The sequence below is a fragment of the Lemur catta genome, chromosome 2, assembly GCF_020740605.2.
Source record: "Lemur catta isolate mLemCat1 chromosome 2, mLemCat1.pri, whole genome shotgun sequence".
Lineage (NCBI taxonomy): Eukaryota > Metazoa > Chordata > Mammalia > Primates > Lemuridae > Lemur > Lemur catta.
The window spans coordinates 118880571-118902087 of NC_059129.1; the positions used below are offsets into that span (position 1 = coordinate 118880571).

Below are 21517 nucleotides of genomic sequence, written 5' to 3' on the forward strand. Positions count from 1 at the left end.
TCCCCTATTTTGCTCTCTCATAACTCTATTTCCTTCAGAGTGCTTATCAAATCTGTAATTACATTTTGTTTATTTGTTAATATTCACACCTCCCTTTCTGGAACATCTCAGCCTTTCCTTCCCCGAGGAAGGGGACCGTGTTTGCTTTGTCTGTCACTGAACCTTCAACGTCTAGCCCTGCCCTAGCATATTCGGGAATTCGTTAAATATTTTTTGAATGGATGAACCAGTCTTTCCAAATTTATCTAGTTTGCTCACCTTATAAATTTAATATAAGTTTACACTTTAACTTCTTGAATCTGTTTAACAAGGCTGCTCAAAAAAGTTAGCCTCTGAGACAGGCACACTCCAAAAGTTTTGTGTGTGTGTGTGTGTGTGTGTGTGTGTGTGTGTGTGTGTGTGTGTGTGTGTGTGTGTGTGTGTGTGTTATTGCAAAAATGAATATAAGGTGTCAGGATTAACTGATATAACTAATTCATTTAAAAACTTCTCAAAATGCCACAAGCGAAGGCAGAGGTATTGGTAATGCTTATAGTGGTTACTAATTTTTGTCTTATATTCCTGATTAAGAAATAAGTGACTGATTCACAAAATTTAGAGGAAAAATATCTAGTGTTATCACCTTACATTTGTATAACACTAGAGTTTCTCATTCATTATCCTATTATATCCTAACAATAAGTCCTATGAGTTAGGAAAGGTAGATTGTATCATCTCATTGACTTTCCTAATGTCAATAATAGTTTTTTTTTTTTTTTTTTTGAGACAGAGTGTCACTTTGTTGCCCAGGCTAGAGTGAGTGCCGTGGCGTCAGCCTCGCTCACAGCAACCTCAAACTCCTGGGCTTAAGCGATCCTACTGCCTCAGCCTCCCGAGTAGCTGGGACTACAGGCATGTGCCACCATGCCCGGCTAATTTTTTCTATATATATTTTTAGTTGTCCAGATAGTTTATTTCTATTTTTAGTAGAGACGGGGTCTCGCTCAGGCTGGTCTCGAACTCCTGACCTCGAGCGATCCACCCGCCTCGGCTCAATAATAGTTTTATATCTGACAAGATTATACATAGCACTGTCAGTCTTCTGGCTCCTAGGTAAGAATGTTCTCAGCCTTCCATATATCAAACCATCAGAGAAATACATCTCAAAAATAAAAAGATCAACATTCATATATAGTACAGCATATTTATTCAGGCAACTGGATGTTTTGGTTTTGCTAGAATTTTGAATGATTTTTACTTAATGGGCCCATTATATATCTTGTATTGAGAACAGTATCTAAAATATAAAGAGTCAGGTTGCTAGACATAAGATTAATATAGTAAAGTTAATAATATCAATGAAAGACACATTAAAGAAGACATATACAAGTGGAGAGAGACATTGTGTGTTCATGGAAAAGAAGACAATACATAAGATGTAATTCACTCCATACGGAACTACAGCATGGATGCAATTCCAATTAAAATACCACAGCGTTTACTCTTAGAACCTAGCAATCTGATTCTGAAATTTATATGCAATAGAAAAAACCTAGAATGAAGAAAAAGAACACAACTGGTGGGTGACAAGATGCCCTACCAGATATCAAGACTCATTATAAAGCTACAGTAACTTGACTAAAATATTTAACTTTCATGTAGTCAAAGCAATCTTTTCCTTTATGGTTCATTCTCTGATATACAATTCTTAATTGTCTAGATTTAAAGGATTGAACTCATCTCCTCCTTACTCCTTCTACAATAAAAATCTCTCAACTAAATGAGGATTATAGCACTTTCCTCAAAAAGTTTGTGAATACCAATTAATATAACTTATACTAATGTGCCTAATAAATAGTAAAGTAACATATAAATGTCAATTGTTAGCAGCCCCTCAATAAATCACAGTTATTAACACCACATACCCATCAGTCCAGAGTTTATAATTATATGTACCTGAGCAAATGCACCTGGGCATAATAATAGCTGAAAAATTAATATTCTATAAGAAACAGAGACACTGATAGAAAATTGCCTTTCACATCCCTCCAGAGGTTCAGGAGCACAGAACTAGCACAAGAAAGGGCAGGGACGACACAGCTTGCTTACCTTAGTCTTCCCCCTCCTCCGCCAACTCTGTCTCTTTGTGCACCACCACTCTCGTGACCGACATGTCAGGGTGCTGCTCTCTGGCCTCTCTGATCGCCTGAGCCAGCGCCTGCCAGAGTCAGGAAAAGGACAACCGTGACTGAGGAACAGGCTCCACCTCAGGGTGGCAAAGCACATGCACACTGATCGACCCAGACTCAACCTCATGCCCAAATGCTCTTACTTTTTTATTTGAGGAAATAGCAAGATCTGAAATGGACTCATTGCTCATGTTAGAGAATGCTTCTCATTTCCCAATCCTCCAGTCTACTTCCAAATAATGATACATAGAGAAGAGACGTGTTGGCTTTGATCCCAGGCTTACGCTCACTGTGAGATTTGGAGAACACAGTTCTCTGAGCCTCAGCATTCTTACCTGGAATGTGAGACTAAAATTGAGACTGTAAAGACCACTTTAAGGTTTGCGGTATGAACTGAAGTAATGATGTAAAGCAGCTGGCATAGAATCTGATCTAGACACTCAAGTGACACGAGCTATCACCCAACTGCCTGACGCTCTGAGGCACAGGGCCAGGCCTTGCTCATCTTTGTCCTCTTAGGCACTCAGTAATTGTTTGAACTAAAATGTTTGCTGAACTAAAATATTGCAGGAAGATATCTATAAACTTCTAGGGCAAAGAACTAAAAGAGCAGTAATAACAACACAAAATCAGGCGAGCTAAAGAACAGAGATAAGATTCTAAAGGACAGCTCCCTATTTTATAGCTGAAAAAACCTAGGGCACAAAGGTTAATAGGGCCTTGTCCAGGACATCCAGCCTGTGAGTGGCAGGGCAGGAGTGGAACCCAGAGAGCTGACGCTGTGGTTCATGGTCTCTTCCCTGGACCGGGCAACGAGAAAGCAGAGTTTCCCTGTGTTTTATCAGAAAGTAAGCTGTGTAAAAGTGTTCTGGCAAAGTGGAAAGATCCTGTTTTTCAGAGAGGGAACATGGTTTTCTTAATTGTTGTTCATTTTGTTTTGAAAGAGGTTTTGGGGAGAAAGTAAAAAAACAAAACACCATAGAACAACACTCAAAGTCTAAGAAAGAATTCTAAAGAAATTCTGCTAGGACATTAAATACTGTATCTTCTAAGGAAACTGTGCATTTAAAAAAGGCAGTGCAATTTTTTCTTTTGCTCTGTCACCTGCCTAAGGGGACAACTGCATTTCTTGTTTGCATGATAGTGTCTGTCAGCTGTAAGCTTACTGAACAGAACCCTGAGCCTCATTCCATTAAACAAAAAAAAAAAAAAAAAAGGTAAAGTTATAAAAAAAGGCACTGTTTTTACATGCAAACTTTTTTTTTTTTTTTTTGCACAGAAGCTTGGAAGACACTTGAGGGTGCTTAAATTTGCACCAGGAACCAAACTCTGGTGAGCCACCTGTGTCAGGACAAGGGAAATCAGGCATGGAACCAGCCTCCAATCTGACCAGTAGCACAAGTGTTTGTCATGTGGGGAGAGTGGACAGCTGCAGGGGAGAGTGCAATGGGAGCAGGAGCAGGAGCCGGTACCAGAGGAGGTCAGAAAAGCTTTTCAGGTGTGCTGATCCGGATGAAAATTGGGATGGAAATAGGGAGAAGATAGAATGCACAGGATTGTGGTTTTACTTTTTTTTTTGTTCTGTGTGTTCAGAGGGAAGAAGACTGGAATGATCCAAACTGTTTCCTGCATATTGGTTTGTGGACTGTGTACTGCAAAATGCCAAGGACAAGCTCTGATGGGAGCCAAAGGCAGCTACAGACAAATGATCAGACAATTTGACTTCATGTTCGTTCGCTACAAAGATCTTCCTGCGATAAACCACGCCAACTGTTAAAGAGGAAATATGAATGATGCCCATGAGAAGATAACATGTGTAAAACACACTTTAATTAGCAGAAAAGGAAAAGCGGAAACTGCTATAATCATCTTCAAACAGATTTGAAATCAGTTTGTTATAACTCCTTTCACTCCATAGTATCAGCACTTGAAATTAAATACTATAAAATATTCATTACAGCAATAAGGATTGTTGAGAAAACTATCATACTGCCAAATTGAGAAATTATTTTATTATAGGAAGAAATACACTCTGAAGAGCAACTGCAGTGTGGTTTAGCCCTTCCAGGTAGGGAGCTGAGAGTGTCATGACCAGCACAGGGTGAAGAATCTGCAAAGCAGGTTTCCATAAAAGCATGCCTCTTTGATTTGCCAACACAAAGAGATTTCTTCTTTCCTATCTCAGATGAAGGTTTCCTTTCCATTATTAAGATTTCTTTTAACGTCGTCAAGGAATGAAAAAGGTGTCAATGGCAATAAGGTCGCTACATGATCAACATCAGGTTTTGACAGGAAAGGGATTCCCTCATTTAATTTTAAATAGTTCCATCATTTCATTTACAGGCTTTAAGGAGAAGGTGAACCCATCATGAACTGCTGGTGACAAGCGTACTGGAAGCCACAATCAAATTTACTCAAAGTGTTTTATGCCATCTCACAATTAAACGTGAAAAAGTTAAATCTCTGTCCTCTTCGTTTGGATATCTGGCCTCAGTTTTACAAATGGCTGAAACATGACACCATACAAGAGACGCGTGTCTCTGCAGCAGCAGCAGTTAAGGCCGCAGCATCACCATGACTTTTTAAGAGGTATGAATATGTGCTGTTCTGGTACTTATATTTCAGATTGTGGTTTTTTTTTTTTTTTTTTTTTTTTGAGACAGAGTCTCACTTCGTTGCCCGGGCTAGAGTGAGTGCCGTGGCGTCAGCCTAGCTCACAGCAACCTCAGACTCCTGGGCTTAAGCGATCCTCCTGCCTCAGCCTCCCCAGTAGCTGGGACTACAGGCATGCGCCACCATGCCCGGCTAATTTTTTCTATATATATATTTTTAGTTGTCCAGATAATTTATTTCTATTTTTAGTAGAGACGGGGTCTCGGTCAGGCTGGTCTCGAACTCCTGACCTCGAGTGATCCACCCGTCTCGGCCTCCCAGAGGGCTAGGATTACAGGCGTGAGCCACCGCGCCCGGCCCAGATTGTGTTTTTAATGTTTACCTTTCAGAAGAAGTACTACCTAGATTTGAGCTTTCAGGTAAAATAGCCCAAAAGGCAAAAGAATATACATCACATAAAACCTGAGAGCAGTCCTGCTGGAAAAGTGACCTGAAAGGGCTCAGGTTAGGTGGGGAAAGAGGGTAGAAAATATCATGGCTGAGAGATCCCAATTTGCACTTTCCACCATGCTAAAGAATGTGGGCTTCTGCCTTGCACGCTGTGGGAATTCAATCAACGTTTGCTGGGCAAGAGTCCCAGAGAAAAAGAGTAAGAATCACTTCAGGTCAGGGGAGCTCAAAACTGTCCCGGTGGACAATAGAATAAATCCTCTCTGGGAAAGTGGAGGCGTGGATTCCACACAGGTAGTTCATTTTCAGTGGTAAGCAGGAAAGTTTACTAGTCATCTCCTAGGAATCTCCACTCTTAAGTCAAAATTCAGAGTAAGGGCAACTCTCAAGGAATTAAAAAAAATACATTATGAACATGAAAGTAAAATCAGGCTTATAAAGGTCAAAAAAAATGGGAGTAATTTTCTTCTTGAGCATGAAGAAAATCCATTTCTCCCTGGTCACATAGAGGGAGCCCTCCTCAAACGAAAAATTTTGTTCTTTAAGATTCTCTTTGCTGAGCTCAGTATTGTATTCAAAGCTGTATAACTACCATTAGCTCCTACTCCCCAGCTGAGATGGCCAATTGAATATTTTTTTTTTCCTTTTCTTCAAGTTGTTATAAAGGAAAACAGCTTGGTCTCCTTTACATCTGAGTTGAAATCACTCAGAAAAAAAAAAGAAAGCTGCTCTCAAAGTCTCCAGCAGTTCCATTCATCACCTGTTCAAAGCCATATACACTGCCAAACTTAACATTAGAATAGAAGCATGATTCTTTCTAAAAATTTTTCAGAATCAATGTAAATTTTCACTTTGTAAAAGACCTTAAATTACCTCCCCCCACCCTGATAATAGTAATAATTAGGGGAAAACACCTGGTAGTAAATGACCCAGCTTTTCCAATGGTATAAAAAATACTTGAAAAGTTCCTAAAAGTAGGATTAAGTCAAGCTTAGAGGCTTTTTCCATTTTTTTGGAAGCCCTTATCGTTAAACTGCCATTCACTTAAAAAATATTTGATAACTTGCCTTTAAACCAGGCCCATATGAATATCTAATGGTTGCCAGAAACCTCCAGATTATTTTGACCCCAAAGTGCATATAAAGCCAGTGGAAAATAAATAGCAATCTAAGTTTTATGTTGATTCAGAGGTAGGAAACCTGAAAGGACAGGCTGTGAACTGTCTCTGTGCCCTGCTTAGGAGGCGGACTTCATCCAGGAGGCACTGGGAGAAAGGGTTTACGCAGGGATGTAACATGATGACAGATGCAAAACTTAGAAAACAAACACCATGTTTAGATCTAGAACTTAAATTCTTTACCTGGTCGTGATCAATATCTGCATCTCCTGTGATCACGATGCGTTTCTCAATTCTTGTTTCAGATATGCCACCTTTTACAGTCTAAAGATCATATATGAGAAGAAGAAAAAATATCAATCACTGAAGCATGTTTACACAGTCAGAGAGAAGAGACGGTGCCCACCTAAACCTGCTGATTTCTGTGATGCCACACACAGTGGCAGAAAACTGATGTTCTAGATAATCACTAAATGTGATGTAATTTATTTTTAAGCTCAATAGAGAATCCCACTGTTAAAGTTATAGCATCCATAAACATCCCTCCACTGAAAGCAACCCTAAAACTAATTTATCAAAATTTAGGTGAGATTAAGATGGGACTGATGCCATTTAATCCAAGCTGTTCCACTGGGACAGTCTGTCATAATTTCCTGAGTTTCTTTGTTCTTAGTTGGCCAATTTTTGAAAAGAAGAGTAGAAAGAAGAAACATTGGTATTTGTAGAGTTATAAGGAATTTTAACAATTTAGCTGTATGTTTTAGGTTTGGGAAATTCTTTGATGAAATAATTTTGACTGCCTGATTCTGGTCACACAAATTCATTTGGTGATTTTGTTCATTTAAGTTTAGTGCGATAATAAAAAATAGGACTTGAATTTGGTTTAAGATTTGGAAGATGGGTGAGATTTTTGTTAAATGCTTGAGTACAGCTTTCCACATGTAGCTGTGCACGTGGACACAGAGCACGGCTGAACAAAGGCTTTGGGGGAGCCTGGGGGAGGGAGCCCCTGGGTGAACTGCCTCACAGAATCAGTGTAAGCTGACAGAGCCTGGGGCACACTGGATAAGGCTGAGGGGATCATTTGGCTGTGACCTTCGAAACAGACAATGAGCAAATATCGATACTGTCTTGAAAACGGACATATCCAACCTTTACACTCTGATAAATTTACACACTCAGTAACAAGTGATGGCATTTTACTGTAAGAAGCAACGTTTATCACTAGCTTTAATAACTAGATACGTTTTTAAATGAGCACCAATAGCATCCTCCATTTACGTGGCATTTTTTTAATTCACAAAGTTTTTTTTGCTTTTTTTTTAAAATTGTTTTTGAAACATGGAGTGGGAAAGGTACTCCATGACACATTCGAGACCTTTAAGCACTAATCATATGTGAAAAGTAGAAGCAAAAGGAAACAGTGGAAAATAAGGCCGGAGTTAGAAATTTGATGACTTGTGCACCCATCAGAATCATCTGGAAATGTCCTAAAAACACTCCCAGGGTTTCAGCAGCTCTGGATGGGGCCACAGTATTTATACTTCTAACAAGTCCCCAGGTGAGGCTGAAGCTCCTGATTCAGGGCCACACTAGTTATCCAGTGTTAAACATACAGAGAATAATCCAGAAAAATGCCCCAAATCAACATACCACTAATCTTAAATAAATGAAAATTCACATTATTTGAACACCTGTTGAAAATTTTGAACGATGGCCTTCATCCACTAGCTTGAGTCAGGAGGGCTGGTTTAATAAAAGTAGCAGCACAGGTTTGTTTTTATAAATTTTTTTGTTTTTATAAATTATAAATTATATTATCTCTGCTCTTATGGCTGTCTTATAGCTATTCATAACATCTTTTTACCCCCATGTACTTTACAAAATTGCAATTTGATTTACATGCATTTATCAATGGAGCCTAATTTCTCACTTTAAATCAAGGCATTTTTATTCCACTGGCACTGTCTGTGTATTACTTGGAAGCATGTATAGGAAGAGAGAAACAATTCAGAAAAGATCCTGTTTGCAATGTACCATCCTCCCCATAGGATTCCCCTAGGTTGCTTTACCTTGGTGATGTGTGTGGTTGTCGTTGTTGACACGGACTCAGCTGTGATGGTTTGTGCGGTCAGTAATGTGCCCGAATCACCGGCCCCGCCATCAATCTTTGGATAGTTGGGGGGAAAATACAAAGTAATATTTAACTTCCATTATATTGTCAGAGAGACCCCCACCCCTTCAAACACACATCTTTTAAATTCTATGCAGTTGGCAGGTGATATTATCCACCTGTCCTTTGCATATTATAGTGCTAATTTACTGTCCAGGAGAGTGGCTGGCATTTAAAACAGAATAGAGACAAAAGGCCAAATGCACATGGAGAAGCAAACCCTGTGAGAAAAGACAAGAGGAGGAACGGAAGGAGAGGGTGGGATTGAAAGCTACAAGGGAATCCTGGCAGAACTTGTCTGAGGGACATTTGCAGAAGGCTACAAAAGGAAGTGAAAGATCCAGGCAGAGAAATTTCCACGGTGATAAGAAGTGTTGAGTTTGTTACTATTTTTTAAGCACAGGCAGGTAAAGATAAACATTTTCTCAGAAAGTAAGCAACACAAGCTGACTAGGATTGACTGAACCTATATATATGATTTGGTTATTTGCTTATCTCTAGTAGATAAAAACTACATTGTTCCTATAGTAATTTGTGGGTTGTGAGTATATATATGGGTACATATATTTCAATATTGCAGGTATGCATGTGCCTCTGTATATATTATACCTAAATCCCATGCACATGTTAAAATAGGTTTAACTTGGGTTCTTTCGATACTAGAAGAGGCAGAAGGTTCTAGAGTTTACCAGGGGAAATAATGAAGCAAATTAATAACCAAACACAGTTTATATTGAGATCACCAAACATATTTGCCTTCCATTTCCTGACACTGACACAAGGAAATAACCAGAAGGTCCGGAGCCTTTCTGACCATAAGTTAAGAGGAAACCTGTCTCAAACATGGGTCATGCACCTGTATTTCTTTATTTGGGTACTTACCACAATATAGACACATGAGTAATGACCCCCCACAACCATTCATAAGAAATCTATTTGTACTTAAGTGGTATGTATGCACACATATGGATAGCATACCTAAAATAATTGAGAAATGTTTCACGCATGCACTCATTAAACCTTTTAAAAAAATAATTTGAGAAGGCAATCATTTGCCATCCTCTACCATGATACAATCCTACTATGGAGGGTTCAACTCAGTAGAGAAAATATTTATTGTATATATTTTTAAATAGTTCCATTTTGAAACAATGAATACTTTCCTTTTTTTGTTACTCTTAATGTTAAACATCTTAGTGTTTATTTCAAATCTTTATAAAACCAATGTGTAAAAACCTAAAATCGAACACACACATCTGATATTTAGACACATAATATCACAGTTTACATATCAAATTACTACAGAAGTCTTCTGAAAATAATCCCACATGAAGGCGAAGCACAGGTGTGTGCGTGTGTGCATGTGTGTTTTACTTATAAGTAAGTATGAGTTGATTGGGTCTGTCTTCATGGAATTAGAGAGGGAAAAGAGCCTAAATCCTTCTAATCCACAATTATATCAGATCCAATAAACTTTGTAAGATGATCTGTTTCTCAATGTTTGTATACAAACATTCTTGGATACATCAGGCCAGAAATGGTTTACAATAATAGGAACAAGATTGATATTGTCTGTCCTAAATAATCGTATGTATGGTCCTCCTATAATTACTAGGTTACCAACTTAATTGCCCCTCTCTGTCTCAATCTAAGACAGCAACACAGCAAATTATGTTATTGTTGAAGTACAGTTTTAAAGCCAGAAACATGTCAACTAGGAGAAGACAGAATGAAAACACAGACATATTTTTAAGTGGAAGAAAGAAATAGTCCACGTCTATAGAGCTTTTATACCTGTGGAGACTCATATGTGATGGTTTTGGTCTCAGTTTGGACAATGGGGACTTCCTTGGTGGAGATTTCTGTCCTTTGTGAGGCATCAGAAATTGTTACCATCTCTGTTTTTACCACTGGTGGCTGAGGTGGAAAACGAAGGGAAAAATAAATTCTAGAGGTAATAAAGTAAAAGTGCTTAATGGAACCTTCAAAAACAATTGTAAGAAACATAACCAAACACACACTCATGCACAAAAGCATAAAAGCAAATAATCTAAAACAAAAGATAAAAAAGAAAAACTTTCCTTCAAATATATGTGATATATACAGATACATATACATATATACACATACATGTGTACATATATACATATACACACATACATGTGTATATACACATATATGAAAAATAAACTAACATAATAGCTTCCTACATTATGTTACTCTTCAAATTATGATGGTCTCAAACTACTTAAATGTCAAGCCTAGTGTACAGATATATATATTAGATATATAGACAGAGAGAGAGAGAGAGAGTGTGTGTGTTTAGCTTTGGGCAAGTAATAATAAATCGAAAAAAACCAGAATGAACTATGTGAAGTGACCTGCTTCTATTTTTATTGCAGTTTAAAAACCACATAGCTTGTGTGAAGGCTCATTGCCTTTACTAGGCACACCAGCTAGAGAGGCTGAGATTTACTTTTCTCCCCAAAAAGCCTTCTGCCTTATTGGCAACAGACATATTTTCAGAAAGGATATCTTCAAGTATGATTGTTTTCAATTATACTTGTCTAAAAATTAAAGTGTTTATTCTATATTACATGAGTTAAAATGCTACATCTAAAATGACTGTTAATATTGCATTAATGTTTTGAACAATTTAAAATATTAAAGGAGAGGTTCTATGGCTTAACAATATTGTAGTCTGCTCAGCATGTATGTTTAATACAACATCAGACTATACTGCTACCAAAATACTACAGTATTTTCTTTGTGAGAATTCCCAATGGGTGTGACTATTTAAAGAGGAACGACTGTATATTAAATGCAGAAAATAAAAGTCCAAGCATTCAAAGACTCTTGAAATATCTTCTCTGAAGTGAAATAGGAAGTTTAAAAGCAACAATAAAAATCCACTTAAGTATTTCAAGACAATGTAACTTCAAGATTTTCCACCTCATCAAAGAACAAAATATGGATAAATCCCTATATTGTGGGCATTTAATATCAGAATCAAGAATATTACAATGGAATTAAACCCTCCCTCAGCCTAGCTCTCAAATGAGAGACACTGCAACTAGCGACCAAGATTTCATCTGAGTCTGAAAAGTTCTTTCTTGCAAAGAAAAGGAAAAGACTCATATCCAATGTAGATAACCCACAAAACATAAAATCAACTTGCAAATAATCCACAATTAACATTTGGAAGAATGAGAAGAGAAGGGCATTCTCTTATCATACAGTCTAGCCTCTGGCTGCCTGGAAAGAAAGAAAAAGCTCTTAACCAAACCATGTAATCCCTGGAATCTGAAAACAGAAATCACAGTGGCATTGAAAAAATAATGTTCTCATCACTGCCGGATACTGCATTCAGAGCACCATGGTAATCAGATCCTGCTGTCATTTCTAAAAGTCTGAAGCTGAAGAGTAAGAGAATGAGCCTAGATGTCAAACCCAATCATAACAGGAGCACACACACTCACACTGACCATTTTTTTCAACATTACATATACATTTTTCTAATTAAACCAACAACAAAAAAAAGCATTTGGTGTGAGGAAGCAGTGCAACTAAAGACAAAACAGTTGGAAACAACCAAAACATGCAAAGAAAACTTTAACCGTGAAGAGGAAGGAAAAAATGATGTGGTGGTTGTAGGAAAGTTTACCCTAGAGGTGACCCAGTTGCAGTAAGGAAGCTAGAAACCAGGAACTGAGCTGAGCTGGCAGAGAATCCACAAAGCGGTGCTTTCCCCCTTCCTCCCAAAAGAGATACAAATCAGATTCTTGCTGAAAAAGCTGAAGGAGAATTGGGAGGACAGGAGAAGAAAGGCAGGAGTCCCCCACCTGAGAGATAGCCCTAGAGTTTAGCTCCCACTCGGGACTCCCATTTACCTCTGAACAACAAATAATTTGTGGCAAAACATCAATGTCAACATGGGACACCTCTCCGTTAACTGTATGTTGCTCTTCCTCCGTTTCTTCTCCCACGTCTTGCTTAAGAGCGCCTTCATTTACACTCTTCTCTCCAGATACCTTTTGGGCACCTACGTTTTCCTGGATCTCTGTTTCTACTGTGATTACACTGGCACCTGCTTGTGTGACTGGGCTGGCTTCGGGCACTGCTTCCTCCCTCTCTACTACCTTGGCTGCTCGGCCGAGCTCTTCCTCCACCTCTTCTTCATCCTCCTCCTGCTCCTCCCTGATGGTGCCCTCGGTCACATGGTGGTGGGGCTGGTACTCGCCCACGTCTTCCTCCTCACTCTCACTGCTGCTGCTGCTCTCAGAAGACAGGGAGGTGGAGTCTTTTTGTGTCACAGGCTCCACCTTACGAATCTCCCCAGGACCACTCCCAGGTGAGATCTCTTTACCATTCATTTCTTCTGTGATTACTCTTTCGTCTTTCCCAACCTCTGCCCGCTTCTTCTCCTCCACTACATTCAGAGTCTCATGTGAACTCTGTACAAAAAAGAATGGACGAAGGAAAACAAAAATATATGAATAAATAAAAACAACAGAAAACCCAAAGTAACTGATGGCAGATTCATGTCATGGAGAAAAACAAAGATGATTATGATGGCTGACTGGAAGGGAAGCGGGGGAAAACGTGAGGCAATGCGAAACGTCAGGCAATGGTGTGAACATGGAAAAAGGGGAGAACCTTAACAGCATCCCTGGCTCCAGTGCAAGGCCCTTCTGACTCGGGAGCACGTGTCTGCAGAACAAAAAGCAACCGAGGACACAAAATCAATACAGTTGTACCTCAACAACCACCGAAACAAACATCTGACACTGCAAAGACAGAACAGCAAGAATCAACATCTACAAAAACCTTTGCTCAAGGTCACATAAAGGACAATCAAGACAAATGCCAAAAAGCTTACAGAAAGAAACAAAAACACAAAACAGCCAACATCATCCCAAAGAGGTAAAATGCTTTTATTATAGTTACACCCATAAGTTCTACTTCTGTTGTTGAAAAGGTTTTTTTTAAAAAAATGGGATTATACCAAAGCTTACTAATCAGTTTAAAGGATACATTTTAAAACTTTTTAAACCTATTTGACAGTTTTGGTTTTAATCAGACTATGAAGCCTAGTCTGGAACTCTGCTTCCTAAATGAATATAGCATTAAAGAGATGGAACCTTTATTTTTTTGCTGGTTCTTTTAAAAAACAGCTTTAATTTGCAAAATTATAGTTGGCCTCAGATGGCTATTAACATAAAAATGTTCACTTGAGGAATGGTTATTAACATAGCACTTTGTACCAGAGATCAGTAAAGGGGATATTGCATATTTGGGTGGATGTCAATGATGGCTACGAGTGTTTTCTCTCACCATTTAGCTCTTCACCAGCATCTTTGAAATCTGACATGAATCAAGTTTATTATTTGAGACTCTCATTCCTAACCCCTGCAGACATCTACTTCTTGGGATTAAATTAATTTTTTCTAGTTGAATAATATAGCACCTAAATGTTCAATAAATAACTGTTGGCTGAATACATTAATAACAAATTACTATGCTATGGTAGTATTAACTAGGGTAGAAACTTTGTTATGGAGTTTATTTTAAAAGCTTCAAATTTTTCTTACACTTATTAAAAAAAGGCTCCTTTACATTGATAAAACTAAAGCATAGCCAACTTTTTGACATTCAGGCGGTACTACTGCCTGTGATCTAACTTAAAACTAATTCAGCTTGAGATGGTAGGCCTATTTATTCAAGAAGGTGTCTCCACGCTGAATGGGGAAGGGCACTACGCCTCTGAACCCTCCAGATACTAACTGGACTGGAGCTGTTTCCCATACCAGATAGCAGGAGTGTGTTCATCTGTCCCAGAGGCATGGGCAACGATGAGCCAAAGATCCTAAAATGGCCCACTTCTCTGCAGCACGTATTGGCATATACTCACAAACTCTCTTTGATCTGCCCTATTATTCTTACATGCATGCTTGGGGTATGCTTTCTTTGCTCAAAATTAATACCATGTAAATCATGTTATAGAATAAGACAGTCATCTTTCCAGTTTTGTTGAAAACCCAGAAGTTTTAGATATTAAAACTGGAAAACTTTCCATTTATTTTGATAAATAGGCAACATTTAAGTACTTATAAGCTTCCTTATAATAAAGATACCCAGTGATCACAGCATTTCCAAAAAAGACATTGCATTATTATTACAGGTCAGTAAATTATTACTATTATTTCTTAACCTCAAACGGCTGGATGGGTTTTGCCCAAGTTAAGGGAATCCTTTAGGGTCATTCAAAACAATTATTTCATGGAAGGCACTTCAAAATTTTCCATAAAAACAGAATTTTAAAATGCACAAGCTATCAGAGATGCTTGAAATTTGTGTTTTGAAAACTTTAACTCTGCAAACCATACTTAGCTTCTACTTGGTTGAAGGTTTCCTTCTGCTTAATAACTCAGACTCTGGGCCTTAACGGTTTAAATGATTCTCTAAATTTAGGCAGATTTTTCTTTTTTATTTTGACCAAAAGAAGCAGATACATCCAATTCGTATCTTTTCCTCATGTCCAAATTCATTCTTTCTTGAATGTTTCTCCCAGGAAGGGTTAATTTCACCAATGAAAGCAATGGAGGGAAGGGTGCCTGAATATTCAAAAAATGAAAATCACTCTCAGATGTGGCTTTTAATAACAGGGGAAACAAAGTAAAATGCACCTCAGGCAAGTGTGAGAAGGGCGAGGAAGAAAGCTTTTCAGAAGGTGCATTAGCGTTCACAACAGCGCCCTCTGCTGTCCAAGCGGTGGCTGAAGTGAAGGTGGCTTTCACGCTATCAGAAAAGCCCTTTTCACTAAACAAAATGGATGTTATCTCCTCTTCTAGGCTCTAGAGAGGTCAGAAAAGGAAAAGCAAAGAATTAACAATAAGCCAGGACAGACAGCAGTGACCTACTGAAAGGAAGGAAAAGTTACACAAGAAAGAATAACAGAACAGCATACAATGGAAGAAAGATGAGGATTCTGAGATTTCTGCAGCAGGCTGTTGTGGAGGTTTGCCTGAACGTGTTCACCCAGCTTGAGAATCTCTGTAACTGTAACCTACAGACACCAGCGAAAACACCTTGGTTTATCACTGAAGCTTTACTACAAACTGAGCACAACCCACCCACCCAAACACTATTTCGTATATTCCTGAAGAAGCTGCTTGGCCTCTTTCTGCACAGACTGCTTCTTGAGGGGCCCATGGACTTGAAATGCTTATTCCTGTGTTAGAGCTTGCGCACTCCTACCCTTCCTGCTTCCAGTGTCCTTCCCCACGCACTCTGGGCCTTTCCAATTTTGCCACCTCTCTGAGGCCCACTTAATATTCCACATTTTGTGTAAGGCCTTGTCCTACCACTCCGATTCCTAAGATCTCTCTTCCCTTCTCCACACTTTAACTCTCTGCACAACAAACATTCCAACAGCAACCCACAGTAATTTCCTCAGACATGCTAAATATGCCATGGGATAAATAAATAGTCCTTTCTGGGGGGCAAAAAGAAACAGGTAAAAAAAAACCTCAGAGCTGCAAACTCAATGAGCAATGTAAAAATCCTCTGCCCCTGAAAAATTATATTTCTGGACCTCGAAGAATGGTTTCTGACTTGTGTGAGGGGACAGCAGGAAATCTGGGGACTGTCCTCAGAAACCTGAAATGCCAATAGTACAGAGACACCATGAACCCCTGCCCCATGTCAGAAGTGTGCAAGAATAATTCTGAATTAACTTCACTATTGAAACATCTTAAAGAAAAATAAATGACATTCTGACATGCCCCTTCAGATGTTGAGCCTAGAGGGGTGAAGAGTAGGGACAGTGAGGTGAAGATGAGGGAGGTAAGCGCTTGCAATATTCAGCGGAGAAAAAGCTTCTGGACTAATTCAGCTTAATTGCCATGCCCATAATTACACCATCCCTAAGGGCAGGGTGGGTGGAAAGGGTGTCCCTCCCAGGAAGAGATCATCAGGGAGTTTAAATAAGTGTCATGCATTTAATTATTCAATAAAATACCTTCAAAAATACCTTAAAACTATAATCTATGTAATCTCTATTAGACTCATCAGAGAATATTTTATGCAAGTTTAAATTGTCGTAATTCTCACAGTACATAAGGGGATAGACATACAATAGTTATTTACACATTAAAGACTAAATGACTTGGTTCCCAATTTTCTGCTCTACTCTCAAAACAGTTCAAACAAGTTCAATAAACGTATTTTTTAAACAGGAATCTATGATTTTTAAAAAAATCTATAAAACCCTAATGGAAATTTGGACAAATTATACACTTATGAATAATTTTTAATTTTACTTTCAATAAGAATTATAATTCAAAGATAAATGATAAACTCCACAAAATCAAACCAAAATGAAGATACAACAAAGACAGAAATTGAAAAGGCATTCTGTAGACTCAAGTGTTCACATACTTTCAACTAGTAATAGTATATCATCTGAAGAAAAAAAGATGCAATGTAGGTGGGTCAGTAGATGTTTGTTGTGTGAGTAGATCAATGGATGATAGTAGCTAGAACAATCCATATGTATGTCAAATAAGTATATATTTTCCTGCATGTGTTCAAGAGGAAAAGAACAGAAAAAAAAGTAACTTCAAGTGCAGATAAACCATTTAGGAGCTTTTCCAGATTTAAATTTCACACATCACTTTATTATAACTTCTATGACAAGACATTTGTATATTCCTTCTATGATAAGACATCTTGTATATTCCTAAAACATGAGATCCAGAAAAATAATAATTTTAAACATCTCCACCCAAATTCCAAAGTTTCCTACTGCAAAAAGTCCAAGGACACCATCACCTTAAATTTGATCAAATGATGCCACTCAGCTTGCTTCTGGAGGATATCTAAAAATACATATTTCAAAGCGCATGATCGTAAAGTCCTCATTATACACATAGAGTCTAATTGGCTTTGGATTTCAGGCTAAACTTTAAAGTATAGAAATATGTCACTTGGTTTAGATTTGATATTATCCTTCTCATTTGCAGTGTTCTGGAAATATTTCATCTCAGCTAGACCTCAAATTCCAGTTTAGGGGATTTCCATTTATTTTGCCTCCTTCCACCCCATGGTGTGCTCTGACAAAAACTCTCCACTAATTAACAAAACCTACTTTGTGGAAGGGAAACACTTTTTCCTCATCACTGATCTCTGCTCTCATTCACACCCTCTATAATCCATTCTTCGTCCAGTGCCAGAGGGATTTCTGTCAGACACATATGGATTATGTCACCACTTACTTACCTTAAAACTCTCCAAGGGTTCCCATCATTCCTACAATACAATTCCAAACTGTTATTACGGTCTTTAAGACCCTGATGTGATCTGGGGTCTAACCTCTTTGACCTTTCCTTCCTTCATGCTTCTCTTTGTTCACTAAACCCTCGTCATTTGGTGTTACAGTTCCTTAAACTAGTTCCTGCATTGGGGATATTGTACTTGCTCTTCCTTGGACGTTGACAAATTTTCACATGTGCACCTCCTTGTCATCATTAAGGTTTTGATTCCAATGCCATCTCCTCCTGACCACAATGGTAAAGCAGCCTTCCCAATTCCCCCCAATACAACATTGTATCTCACTTTCTTAACACTGAATTCTTAGTACCCCCAATTTTCTAATTACTAATTTACATGTCTGCTGTCTCCACTAGACTCCACGCTTTCCAGTCCCAGCAAACTGACCACCTGGCTAAGCAAAATCGGTAGAAAGAGAGGAATGAGGATATAAAAGCAATGGAAAGCTAACTTCTTCACTAATGTCAGATATTTCATATACGCAAGAACACAGAGAGAGATCTGAGGGGCTGCTATGGTGCACCAAAATCGTTTTCCCCATCAAAAATCTTAAAAATGCAAATTCAAAAGGTTTCCATGTGTGATTAGTAAACAGTAACCTAAAGCACATATGAAGTGTTAACACCACAGCGTGCGTAAGTGTTGTACAAACTGCGCATTTTCACAGAAATCAGAGTTTCCCGACTGTCAGCCACATACATCAAATTAGGGATGATTTATCACCTAAATTCGGTGATGTTTCTGCATTTCAAATTTTGAATTTTCAAGTAAAGTGCTTCTGTAATATTCTCACCCAGTGATCCTATGCTTCTATATGTGGGAATTTAACTTTTTAAAAGCTCAAAAAATTATTTCCAAAAAATTTTTAGTTTGACACATAAGAAAAAATAAATATATCTATAGCTGTGGATGGAAATAAAAGGAAAAGGGAAAAAAGCAAGAGCAGATCCAAGGATGCAAGGTGAACACCTTGTCTGTCTCCTGAGCTTTTTCTTCAACTGTCCGTGTTGCTCCCATCAGGTACTTCTCCTTCATGGATAAAATATCCTTGAAAAGATGGTCTCCTTTTCTCTATTGTTTTAAACAATAGACATAATCAACAAATAAGACACATACATTACACCCGTAGCAGCACAAACACAAAACAACTGTGTAGGTCAGTGGAACAAACCAGATACAAGGGCACATAACGGAAGACCAAAACTTTGGGATGTCATCACATTGTTTCTCCAAAGAACACACCACCCTAAAATAGACTGCTGAGATTGACATGAGTATCTTCAGAAAAATCTGAAAATAAGAATTTAAGTTGTATCCAACTTCATAAGACCATGCACGGTGTTTTAAATCTCTATATTTTTGAAAGTTTTGTTTTTCAGTTCAGCAATGATTTTTGCTCATCTGTTCTTCAAGATCAATTTTTCTTTCAATGGCACAAACTTAGAAATTTAAAGCAACTAACAGCTTTGCTTTTTAAGGAAAGGTGAATCAAAATAGCACTGGAATATCTAAATCAAATGTCTATAATTTGGCAATATTCAAGTCGGACAAGATGCTGAAAGGGGAAAGATGGAACTGTAGGATAACGTTATCTTTATATACTTTTTGAAACTGTAGATTAAATACAGTATGAACACTATTCTCCTCAGGCATGATAAATGAGCCCATGGAAGTTCTTAGCAACAGGAGGGATCTGGAAGCATCATAGAGGAATATATGTAGATAAGAATGAATAGACAAATATTTTGAGAATATATTCTAAAGGCAATACATACTTATTAGTGGTGAGGAGAAGTAAAACATGGAAAGAAAAAAAATGAGGTGGAGAAATGGTATGACTGAAACGTTTTTAAAACACTTCTTCATTTCATAACTAGGAAGTTTCAATACTACGTCGTATTATGTATAACATTTTGCCAGTTTTCAACAGGGCTCATCAGACTTTAAAGCTGAGTTTAACTCATTATCCACAGTAATTACCTTAAGCCATTCTAAATACTGTCTACATGCCTTTAATTATTAATGATTTAATTATTAAGTAAACATCCTTATTTTAGAATTCAGCAAAAAGTAAATACAATGTTAGCTTCTAAAATGTCCTATATAACAATTCATTACCACCAATTTACCTGAGTAAAATAGTGAAATTATTCTGAAACTATTTTAAAAGTATTTCGAAACATACAATCTACCTAAGTACTAGGCCAATAAGTATTACATTGTTAATAAATACTTAGTATTTAAAAAATTGTTAGCAATTACACACAAAAAAATTAAATGGGAACATTTTTTAACTTCCTGAGAATTAACATAGGAACTTAACAAACTTGACTTTTACTGAACAGGTGCAGTGAGACATATAGCCAACAAATAGCTAGTGACATACCCCTTGTGTCTGTAGGGACAGAGGTGTGATACGTCGTTTTTCCCATTCATTAGGGCGCGGCTCAGGTGTGGATTCCATAAAATTGCGCTTGAGTTCACTAATGCTAGCCTGATGTTTCAGTATGTCCTCCTGGGCCTTATCCAGGTCCTAGCAATATGTAACGTAACAAAGGGGGGGAAATCCAAAAGGAAAAAACCCAGTAGGACAAAAATAGAAAATAAAACCAAAAAATAAGACAAAGCAATCTTATGATTAAAAAACATTGTAAAGCAAGAAAAATGCCAAGTCTCAAAAGCCATATTATCACCTATGAATAACCGTGAATTCATCAAAATTTGCAAATAAAGTCTCAATGTGTAATTGTTTATGATTTATATTTTAAAAGGTTCTAATTCCTCCTCTATTTAGAATTTTTAAGGAATAATTATCTATATTATTAGACGGAAGCATGGAACTGATCATCAAAATAGCTAATAACCCTTCTTCCTAATACTTGGATTTGAAACTCAGCCCATGTCTTTGTTCTAGCAAATTTACCTTTCTGATTAGGGTTGCTACTAAAATTGCATTCTGCAAACATAGTAAATCAAGTATAAAACAGAGAAAGGTGGACTCAGAAGCACAGTTGGCCTGAAGGAAAAGCCAAAGCAGGGTAACCCCCCAAAAATGGAAAAACCAAGGGTTGACTTTTTTCCCAGGAAATTCCAATGGTGATTTATAATCCTTAAGGAATAAAAATTACTGCTTCCAGCGGCTGCTTCTGTTTGGCCTCTTTATGAAATACATGAACCACATACTGGTCTCATATACTTGCCAAGCACAAAAGTGGGGCCCAGCCACCCCATATACCAAATGATCCTTACACAGACAAAGATGCAAGGAAAACTACCAGGTCAATTTTCATGGGAGTAGGCCCCAATAAATGGTGTTTGTGGGATTTTTTTAGACTAGCTCTGATAAATAGTACGTGCAGGAATAAAAGGTACTTAGTGTTCAAGAAATGGTTTAACTGAATTTTAAATGTTTTCTTATATTTAAAAAATCATGGGGACACCTATGGATTATAGCTTTCTTCCCACTCTCAAAGGACAGGTCATGCATCTGATAAAATTAGATATTCCACATTCATGCACAAGCATAGTTGCTCATCTACGAGCTTCTGTAGCCATTTGCAAAAACTCAGGAAAATCTAAAAATCTTTGCATGGCATATAAAAATGACTGTGGCTTGAGATCAGGCACATTTCTTACATTTGTTCAAAGCCATGTTATTTAATACAC

General features: G+C 37.8%; 1 protein-coding gene across 9 annotated transcripts in view; it reads right to left on the reverse strand.

Annotated features, from left to right (window-relative positions):
• The window catches only part of EPB41L2 (erythrocyte membrane protein band 4.1 like 2), a 198700-nt gene that overhangs the window by 12364 nt on the left and 164819 nt on the right, over positions 1 to 21517 (reverse strand). For 4 of the 9 annotated variants that reach the window (XM_045544353.1, XM_045544350.1, XM_045544352.1 and 1 more), the window contains 8 exons: positions 20238 to 20384; positions 18821 to 18922; positions 13178 to 13231; positions 12412 to 12975; positions 10316 to 10438; positions 8421 to 8516; positions 6592 to 6672; positions 2089 to 2197 (listed from right to left, as the gene is read on the reverse strand). In XM_045544353.1, the coding sequence (XP_045400309.1) occupies positions 2090 to 2197; positions 6592 to 6672; positions 8421 to 8516; positions 10316 to 10438; positions 12412 to 12975; positions 13178 to 13231; positions 18821 to 18922; positions 20238 to 20384 (1275 nt within the window). In that variant the 3' untranslated portion in view covers position 2089. Of the gene's footprint in view, positions 1 to 2088; positions 2198 to 6591; positions 6673 to 8420; positions 8517 to 10315; positions 10439 to 12411; positions 12976 to 13177; positions 13232 to 18820; positions 18923 to 20237; positions 20385 to 21517 lie in introns of those variants that run through there. The other 5 variants (XM_045544355.1, XM_045544354.1, XM_045544357.1 and 2 more) reach the window with 5 other exon arrangements.